The sequence below is a fragment of the Capsicum annuum genome, chromosome 4 (genome assembly GCF_002878395.1).
Source record: "Capsicum annuum cultivar UCD-10X-F1 chromosome 4, UCD10Xv1.1, whole genome shotgun sequence".
Lineage (NCBI taxonomy): Eukaryota > Viridiplantae > Streptophyta > Magnoliopsida > Solanales > Solanaceae > Capsicum > Capsicum annuum.
In genome coordinates, this window is record NC_061114.1 from 219,309,908 (window position 1) to 219,319,792 (window position 9,885).

Sequence of the window (9,885 nt, forward strand, 5' to 3'; positions counted from 1 at the left end):
TGTGGTAGCTCTACTAGAAATGATGCTATATAATTTCATCATTAGATAAAAAAAAAAAAATGATTACAACAATAATTAAACATGAATATAGGTTTGATCAATTAGCTTACTTGTCTTTTATCTCACGTGGAACTTAAATTATTTTTGAGAAATGATAGAAATGACTAATGATAAAATACTTTTGCAAAATTAGGTTACAAATTAAAACGGGTTTTATCAGCCAACCACTTGAAGGAAAAGAACCTGCTGCATGTTGAAGTGCTATCATTTCTTCTGTATATTTTAATATTTTATTTGCATCTCTACAAAAAATAAAATAAATTTTCTGATAAGCATCCTTCATTTTCAATTTTAATTAAAGTCGTGTTTGAGTCACTAATATATAAGTAGCTTATAACTAGCTGGTCATATATTGGCAAATTCAATTTTCTTGTTAATGATTTTTTAAAAAACTTAATAATATAATTTATCTAATAACTTAAATATTTAAATGAAATGATCACACGTACACTTGCATTATTCTCTTAATTTACGATTTTGAGTTATCAAAACCTATTATTCTTTAGAAAGTTATATCGAACTTTTACAACAATTGAACGTGAAAAAAAGATTATGGTTTGTTTGGTGTCATGTGACATGTCCTAACGAATAAAGAAATTATAGTGACTATACAACCTTAAATTTGCTTAAATGTTTTCCGTTGCAATTGAGGTGATTTGCCGGCTTCTAATGGCAACATATGAAGTAGTAGTGCATTTTTATTATTAAAGATTAGACTCAGCGCACTAAAACTTTTGTTATGCGTAGGATTCAAGAAAAGTAGGACCACAAGTATTTATTGTACGTAACTTTGTCTTACATTTCTGTCAGAAACTATTTTCATTACTTGAATTAATGACCTTTTGATCACATGTATACCAACAAGTTTTTTTCAGTTACTTTAACGCTTCTCTTCTAGTAGTAGTGTCGGTGAGCACCACCCGACATGTATGTATGTGTGGAGGGACTTCTTTTTTAGTTCTTAGTCAAGTTTTGTTTCTATGTCTACAATCCATGTGAGTGAGTTCAATCTTCTGAAACTAAAATTACTAAAAAGAAACTTCTTTACGTTTTGCCAAAAGGGGATGGATAAGAAAAAAATATTTACAAGAATGAAATGATGTCACTATTTTAACACTAGGGAGCATTTGATTGGAAACAAACTATCTTCGAATTACTATTTCGCAATTTAGCTATCTCGGAATTGGTTATTTCATCTTCAAGAAGGATAAAAATAACGCTACAATTTTCGGAATAAGTTATTCCGTGAATTTTATCCTAATCAAACATAAAATAAGTTCATCTTAAAATTAATTTCGAAATTAATTATCCCTCGTCCCTTCTAGCAAACGAAACCTAAACTTCCACTCAATAGACAAATGAAGATCTTGCTTTGATTTAAGTAATCATCAATGATTAGGCATTGGAACAAATATTTGGAAAAAAAAAGTCGCATTTAAAGTTAAATCGGAATAAAAACATTTAAAAATATGAAATCGTATTTGAGTAAGCATTTAGTTTGAAAGAGAATTGACCTTTTTGTGAGCCAGATTTTTCACTTTAACAAAATTTTCAATTTTAGAAACTCGTCTTCAAAATCCAAACAACATATTTTAAGGAGTAATTGAAAATCAAAGGGAAAAATACAAGATAAAGTTTATGTAGACAAATAATGGCTCCCAAATAAGTTACTAAACTACTCCCTCTATTTCTATTTGATTGCCCTATTTTTCATTTTAATACATTTAAAAACTTGACAACTCCTTATTTTTAATATTTCACATGACATGTTTATGAACACATAATTAAAGGATATTTGATATGTTATAAATGTCTTTAGTTAATAACCATAAAATTCAAATTTAAAATTTTATTTACTTTCTTAAAACTTTGGGAGAATACTCACAAAAATACTTGAAATTTGATCAGATTTTCAGTTGAGCATACTGAACTTTGTAGGGGTCCTATTACCCCCTAAACTTTTTTTTTTTGTATTTTAATGGCATATATCATCCCACTTTGACAAGTGCGTGTAATCACGCCTCTTGAGCCCGTGAGAGTGATTAAAAACGTTAAAAACTTTTTTTTGCTCAAATAACCCCTCAATTTGCTGACTTTTAAAAATTTTATATTTTTTATTTATTTTTCATTCTTTCTCCTCTCTTTCTTTCTTCTTTCTTTCTTCTCTTCAATGGAGTTAAATTGGTGCTCCATTGTTGAATTGGAAATAATTTCATCACACACACACCAAATGAATCATCTTCAACACACTCAATTCAATTACATCAATTTTACTCAATTTCAACACACATACACCAAATGGATATTCTCCAATTTCATCAAAAATAGCAAAATTAAGCCATCATTGCCACCACCAACCAACCCACTATTGCCGCTGGCAGCAATACCATCGGCAGCCGCCACCACCACCTCAGCAAAATTGAGCTTTTACTATATGAATTGTGATTTATTAGGTATTATATCTATTTATATTTTAACTTATATACATATGATTAGGGATTTGTAATCAATCGGAAAAAAGAGAAAGGATGGGATTCAAAATGAAATTTGCGGATAACTTGATATTGAGATTAATGGAGGATCCACAGGAGAGGAATTGGAGGCTTAGGGAACATGTTTATGCAACAAAGGAGAGGACCAAGAAAATATTGGAGATGTGGAGCTTTGATAGGCATAATGCTCAGTTATTTTGAGACCCTCTGTTTGCGATTTGAATAAAGTTCTTGAAGAGAATTTTCGATTTGAATTTGAAATTTGGGAAAAGATTTTCGTAATGAACTAAATAAAAGTCAAATTTCAAGAATGAAGAATCAAGAATTTGGTGAAAAAATGATGAAAATTTGTATTACCAATGTTGTTTGTAAGTAATATGGCTGTAATGGTGAAAATAATGAAAATGGAGAAGAAAGGGCATGTGTGTCACACTTCCGGCAGCCAAATCTGGGTATAGAGTTTCGGGGGTAATAATTTCACTTTAGAAAAGTTTTAAGGGTAATAGGACCCCACAAAATTCAGTATGGTCAACTGAAAATCCGATCAAATTTCAATATTTTTGTGAGTATTCTCCCTAAAACTTTGCATACTCAGTAAAACTAAGACGATAAACAAGGGAGTATGCTAGATGCATGTAAGTTTGTTGGGCTCTAGCCTTTACATTTAAAAGCCCACGTTGTTCGTCGTCTTTGTAATATAGACTCTGATTTACGTGTGCATGGTCCAAGACTCTTTGTTTTGTTAAGATAGTTTGCTATATATCATGAAGGGTTGTAGCGAAGTAGTAGGTATTCATTCATCTTTATTCAGAGATTTCGAGTACGTGTTCCTCTAGATATGGAGTCATCTTTGTTAGGGAGCGAAGATTTTCACTAAGGAGGTTCAAAAGTGAACATACGAACTAACCGAAGGGGTTTCACCATTTGTTATATATACTTTTCACTGTGAATCCAAATTTAGTCAGACTGCACCGACACCAGATGGGAAACAAAATAAAAGAGACGTGGATTGTCTTTATATCGGCGGTGAAAGGCATCCTTGATGGCCTTATAGGTCTGACTTTTTATGCAATTACCTTCCTAATTAACTTTTTTATGTTATATTTGTAACAAAAGACGATATTTATTTGACTTCTAAATTGAAATTCGAATAAATAAGTGTGTCTATTCATGAATAAGACATCTCTTGTGAAGGGATCTGATGAAGTCCAATGAAGTAGCATAAAAAAATTTGTAAGTATATTTTTCGACTTTATTTCTCCAAAATCAGTATACGAGGGATAAATTTTCAAGGACAATTGATTTTTTACAACTTCAAAGCCAGTCTTTGTAACTAAAGAATTAAGAGGACGATTACAAGAATGTATTTGAAAGTGGGTGGTCTTGAACTTTTGACCTTATCATTTTCCTCATAAGAAAAACTTCAAATTTAACAAATTTTGTCCTACAGTCAACACTTTCGAGTTTCGACTTTAGATCATGAAGTTTTGCCATGGGGCAAGTGGAGTCAAACGTTCAAGATCGGGCATTTTCAATGGACATTAAATTTAATTTTCTGGAGTCCTAATAAGAAAGAACATTTCAAAATGATTCAATTTACATGACAATTCTAGTTATAGAATATTTAAAAATGTATTGACTTCATTTGCTGACAATACTATTTATGTGATTTTCGCACCTTCCACGAAATCAAAATTTAAACTTTGATGTAATATTTGAACTACTTATAATATGTTGTATTTTTATCAGTCAAATGATCATCTTAAACTTTATATCCAGTTAAATGACATCATATTAGGTGATAAAACTGATGGACAATGGATTGGATCCAATACGATTTAAAGCTTATGGTTTTGAGATTTTAACCATTCTGCGTTATTCCAATTAAAGAATTGGTACATATTCAATGAATTCCTCAAGGCAAACACAAGATTTAGACCAAAGTTACTGAATTTGGCCGCTCGATTTTTCGACTAAGAGAAAGAAAACACTAGTATATTGAGATCATTTCCAATGTCACAAGACTTTACAAGAAAATTACCAAGTGTTTTTTTCTCTCCCAAAATCATCCTCATAAAGCTTAAAAACAAATTGTTACACTTGCACAAACACAATTGAAACAAGACATCTTACCCCAAATGATGTTCTTGTTTTCAATGTACAGTCATTTTCTTACCAATCTAAAATAATCTCTTCTGCTAAAACTCGAAGAACACAAAATGAGTTAGGAGCTAATATCCTATACAACTCCAGAAAAAAGTAAAGTAAATTTTCACTATATCTTCTGTCCAGTATGCAAAACAGATTTTGCAGTCAATTGGGGTGATTGAATCTTCTGATCATAGTAAACACAATACGAAACATCTGTGCTGAAAAGAATCTACAGATCCAACTTTGACCGCCCTGCTTACATGAAATCAGTTTTAAGACTTAGAAACAGATAATAAAAGGGCAGCCTGATGCACTAAAGTTCGTCTGCTATGAGCGGGGTCGGGAAAAGGGCCGGACCACAAAGGTCTATTGTGTGCAGCCTAACCCTGCAAGAGGTTGTTTGCATGGCTTGAACCAGTGAATTTACTCTAAGGCTCCCCTTCAAATAAAACGAGAAAATGTTGGTTAAAAAACCAATTGTCTCTGTAGCTAAGGGGCATTACCATTTGGTCCCATATTGTTCAAAGATGAAGTTGAATCAAATCCCATTTGAAGAAGGCTCTGAAGCTCATTGTCCCACGCATTCTGCATGAAAAAAAGTAGGTTTTGAATCTTATATGATGAGTAGAATGTGCAACAAGTATGCAATGGCATAGCGACAGTAGTGAACGCTGTTGAGTTAAAGAAAATATTATAGTACTAATCTTGAACACCCATATCAATATTCCCGACTTTGCTACTGAAAGGACGAGAAATGAAAAATACTCTCGCACTCGGTATTTACACCAACCCATATAATGTGACATATCAAACTATGATTTGCATATCTCCTGAATAAGTTAAGAGATAAAAGTGTGTATGTCGAGTTAGGTCTTGCACTAATTAGCTTGGTGTAAACATCGAGTGCAGTTAATTTATCTTTTTTGATAACCGTGGTATCCGGGCCAGCTTGCACCTCGACTAATTCCCCAAGATACCAGCCACCTCCCACCAGCAACTGGTACCAGGCCACATCTTTGGGTGCAGTGCAGATAAGTTTTTTTCCAATGAGAGAACTGTGTTTATACCTGAGGCAAGGGGTGGAAGGGTGGTGTCGTTGCCGGGATACCAGTAAAACTTCCATGTGAAATTCCGGGAAAAGGAAGAGAGGAAGTTAGCCCTGGACCAAGACCAAGAAGAGCTGCATTGCTAGTTTGCTGATGGAGCATCTGCATTTAAGGGTAAGCAAGATGAACTTTCTACTTCATTGTAAACTTTGAATATGGATGAATATAGACACTATACTTACCTCTTTTGATAAAATACGATCGATATCGAAGTTCAGTTCCGGATTTACAGTAGCAAGTTTCATTGACAGGAACTGCAGCATCAAATCAGATCAATTTGGTATCAGTTTTAGTTCTTGAAAGCAAGGAGCACTTACTCTAACACAGGATGATCAGATTTTAAAGTGTTCATGACAAAAAGAAAATTTCCCCCGTATTACACCGGGACAATGAACATATCCTTAAGTCGAATTTATACTCATTTTTCACTGACATCTTATGTCAGCATCCCCTTAAGTTAATCTGCTAGGCCAAGCTTACTATTCCCAAAACAAAACCATGATCTTCCAAGATTCTCATCAGAAGAAAAGGCTCATGCCAACAATTAAGTTAAAGGAGCACCATTAGATTAATCCTACATGATTTAGTTATCTCTATCTGAAACTGCGTTTCAATAATAAATCAATATTCATCTGATCAGGCACAGAAAACACTGAACCAAGAGATACATTGTACACTAACAAAGAATATTTACCTCAACTTGCTGTTGCAGCGATTGCACGTAGTTGATAATCTCATCAAGCATCACAGCTTTTCCAGTTATCTGTTTAAAACGAAATTATCAATTTTAACTATAAGTCACAAATAACGAAGAAATTAAGCAACAATAAAGGCATTAACCACCTTATTGCAGCCTGGGACTAGTTCTTGAAGCAACCTCATCCTCTCACTGATCCTTTCTCTCCTCACCTGCCAGTCGGAAAGACTTTAAAGAAACATTCTATATGTCAAGAAACGATAAACAACTAGGACTTCATCCGACATTACCCTTTCAGCAAGGCTGTGGCTGTTTGTGGCTTGTCCTCTTTTAGCCCTAACATGAACATAATTATCCTTAGGAGGTTCCCCACCATCAGAGTCATCCTTAACTTGTTTCCCTGCTTGTTTGCTCCTTAAATTAGGGCTAACATTTTGGTCTGTTTTGTGTCTTTTTCCACCATCTTGTTCTTTTGAACAGTCTGAACTATCCCTTGATGGAGCCTTCTGCAGCTCTCCTTCAACATTCTACATTAAAGAAAGAACATAAACTAAATGGACATTTTCTAGCAGGATGCTAGCATACCAATAATTGGAAAGATTTAACAACATACCTAGCGTAATTCCACAAAGTGGGGTCTGGGGAGGTTAGTGTATGCAGGCCTTACCCCTACCTCAAAGGTAGAGAGGTTGTTTCTTAATAAACCCTCGGCTCAAGAAAACACAGTCCAAAGCAACCGCTAATAACAAAAACAACAGATAGTAACAAAACATAAACTATAACAAAACAATACGATACTCGGCATACAAGGAATCAACCGATAGTAACAGAAATCGAATGACAGGAAACTACAGGAGCAATACTAAAATTACTAAACATGAATGGACAACAACACAATGCACTGCTATATACTAGACGGAAACACTTTAAAAAAATGGCAGTATACCTTGTTGGCGTTGGATAAAGAATGATTTTCTGACATTTTCCTCTTCCCATTAGGTGAAACCTCCACAGCACCTTCACCAGAAATTTGACACTCTCCTTCAGTAGCAATCCCTCTATTCTTGACAAAGTTCGCATAACAATTTGCCCCTCTAAGCTGTTCTTGTAAAGGAAAAGTATTGACCAATTCTGAGAAACTTTCATTTCCAAAAGGTGGAATCTTTGGGACCATTTCAGCTAGATTTGAATCAGATGGGTAGTGGGCAAAGTGAGAAGACTGATAAGGCAAATTAGCAAACTCATTATGACCAACAACTGAAGATCCTTTAAAAAACCCCTTCTGATTCATTGAAAGAAGTGGATCCCAACCAAAACCACTATAAGGGTCAACATTAGGCATTGAATCTGCTCTATTCATCCCAGTAGGACAATTGAAGGAACCATTTTCCTTACTGCCCATTTTCAAGAAAACACAAAGGCCTCAGGATCCACAAAATTTTGTTCTGAACTCAGTCTGTGCTACTTCAAAAAGGCCACAACACCAACTCACCAATGCAATGTTTTTAACCCAAGCTAAGAGTCTGATTGCTATTTGCCAGAAAGGAGCTCTGTGCAAGAAAAATAAAAAGTAAAAAGTGGGGTTTGACCAAAAAGAAGTGGTAATATCTTGCAAGACTCAACAAGGAACAAAATAACTTGGCAGCTTTAAAGCAAAAGAAATCTCCCAATGCAGCATCCTATAGACACACACACACACACACATAGGTTAAAAAATTAAAAATCCAAAGTAGCAAGCACAAATCTTTACCCTCTTGTTGTTTCAAGAACCATAGGATCAAGGCTATTAGTCTAATAAGAAGGAAAAAAGTAATTCCCTTAGACAAGAAAGTATGAAACTTTCAGAGCATAAAGTAGACAAATGAAATAACAGCTCACACACTACAGACTAATGAAAAGAAAGCAGATTCCTTTTGTTTACTATTAAAAACAGCATACAGAAAGTTACAAGCTTCACATTAACCTTATTCACTATTCTTTATCTTCCAGCAAATTCAAGAAAAGGTTTTGTTAGGGAAATATACCAATTGTCTCAGTTGAAGCATAGAATCAAAAAACAACTCAAACAAATTAAAAAAGCCCCCACAAGTATCAAGAAAAAGAATAGACTCCAAGAAGACTTTTCACATATTCTGAAATATATTAGCTAAAAATGTTAATAAAAAGCACCATATACTAACCCCAATTATATAGCATACAGTAGCTTAAATTGGGTATTTGATAGTACCCCTTTTACACTAAAATTCACCAACTTGGGTATTTTCAAGAACTAGCAACGAAGCAAACTTTATACTAGTAGATCAAATTTATATATAGAAAAAGAGAGTAATATAAGTAACAAGAAAATAGTAAAAGGTATTTTACCTGCCCAAGCAAAATGGTGACATCTATGATTTTAAAAGACATACTAACTAATACTGCCAACTGCTCTTACAGAAATGGTTGCTTAAATTATTACAGAACCTAATCCTTCTCCCTTTTTTCCCCATACTTTACTCCTTGTAATTTCTTTTCCTTTAAAATATTGTATTACATACACTCATTCCTATACATTAGTATGCTTTTTAATATTTCCAATTAATAAATCATTTCACATATTTTTTTTGCCAGAATCGATAAAGTTGTTTTCATGTGATCAAGAGTTCATGCGTTCGAATTATAGAAATAGCCTTTATAGTTTTAGTCCAGCCCTTCATCAGACCCTACGCATTATGAGAACTTAGTGTATCAGACCGTCCTTTCGAATGATTTCACATAATGTTTTGGCTTAATTGAAAAATTTGTTATCATGTGATTTAGAGATCGTGAATTTAAACTGCACAAATAGCCTCTTCTAGCCCTATCCTTCTGCGAATCCCGCATATTACTAGAGCTTAGTGCATCAGACTACACTTTGATAAATGATTATACGTACATACTACATATTGGAGAGGTTCTTGTTCTTCTCTTGAAGTCCAAGTTTGACATAACTTTTTCTTTGTTTTTCTTAATTTTTAACTGACACATTTTGCCAACTATTCTAACAGACCTCTCTTTGCTGTTACACACTCATTTTTTTTTTCTCTGAGTGCCAACTAACCTAACAATTCTTCTCCTATTATCAGAAATAATCTTGTGCTTCTGTGGTCCACCAAACTTCATGAGTTCTACTGTTCATTTCTACTGTGTACTATGCATGTCATGGCCCACAAAATCACTTCTCAAGTTTGATAGATGATGTATACAACTGTACATGGCCTGCACTCTTATTTGATGTTTGTAATGTAAATAGCAATGTGATATTCCCTCCAAGAAAAAATCTTAGAATACTTTTTTTTTTTTGGTTTCTCATCGGGTGTCCGATGTTCGTATTAGAGCCTCGACTGTTTTGGATCGCGCG

The 9,885-nt window shown here is 33.9% G+C and overlaps 1 protein-coding gene across 6 annotated transcripts; it reads right to left on the reverse strand.

The window, feature by feature from the left end:
• Nucleotides 1–4,526: 4,526 nt before the first annotated feature.
• On the reverse strand, nucleotides 4,527–9,494 carry LOC107867268 (transcription factor bHLH74). Of its 6 annotated transcripts, none has more exons than XM_016713432.2 (9): nucleotides 8,871–9,494; nucleotides 7,453–8,056; nucleotides 6,797–7,033; nucleotides 6,653–6,718; nucleotides 6,504–6,572; nucleotides 5,992–6,063; nucleotides 5,771–5,911; nucleotides 5,207–5,288; nucleotides 4,527–4,955 (listed from the first exon to the last, which is right to left on the reverse strand). In XM_016713432.2, exons 2-9 carry the CDS (start codon nucleotides 7,906–7,908, stop codon nucleotides 4,933–4,935), a joined length of 1,146 nt encoding a protein of 381 aa, XP_016568918.2. In that variant the 5' UTR covers nucleotides 7,909–8,056; nucleotides 8,871–9,494; the 3' UTR covers nucleotides 4,527–4,932. The 6 variants fall into 6 exon arrangements, with proteins under 6 accessions (XP_016568918.2, XP_016568917.2, XP_016568919.2 ...); XM_016713431.2 differs by lacking the exon at nucleotides 8,871–9,494 and adding an exon at nucleotides 8,687–8,832; XM_016713433.2 differs by lacking the exon at nucleotides 8,871–9,494 and adding an exon at nucleotides 8,531–8,653.
• Nucleotides 9,495–9,885: the final 391 nt, after the last annotated feature.

Excerpts from the sequence above, each read along its gene's own strand:
- LOC107867268 (XM_016713432.2), bottom strand. The coding sequence starts at position 7,908 with ATGGGCAGTAAGGAAAATGGTTCCTTCAATTGTCCTACTGGGATGAAT. Across the intron at positions 6,064-6,503 it reads CGCTGCAACAGCAAGTTGAG|TTCCTGTCAATGAAACTTGC; the intron begins GTAAATATTCTT and ends TTGATGCTGCAG. Across the intron at positions 4,956-5,206 it reads GAACAATATGGGACCAAATG|GGCGGTCAAAGTTGGATCTG; the intron begins GTAATGCCCCTT and ends TCATGTAAGCAG.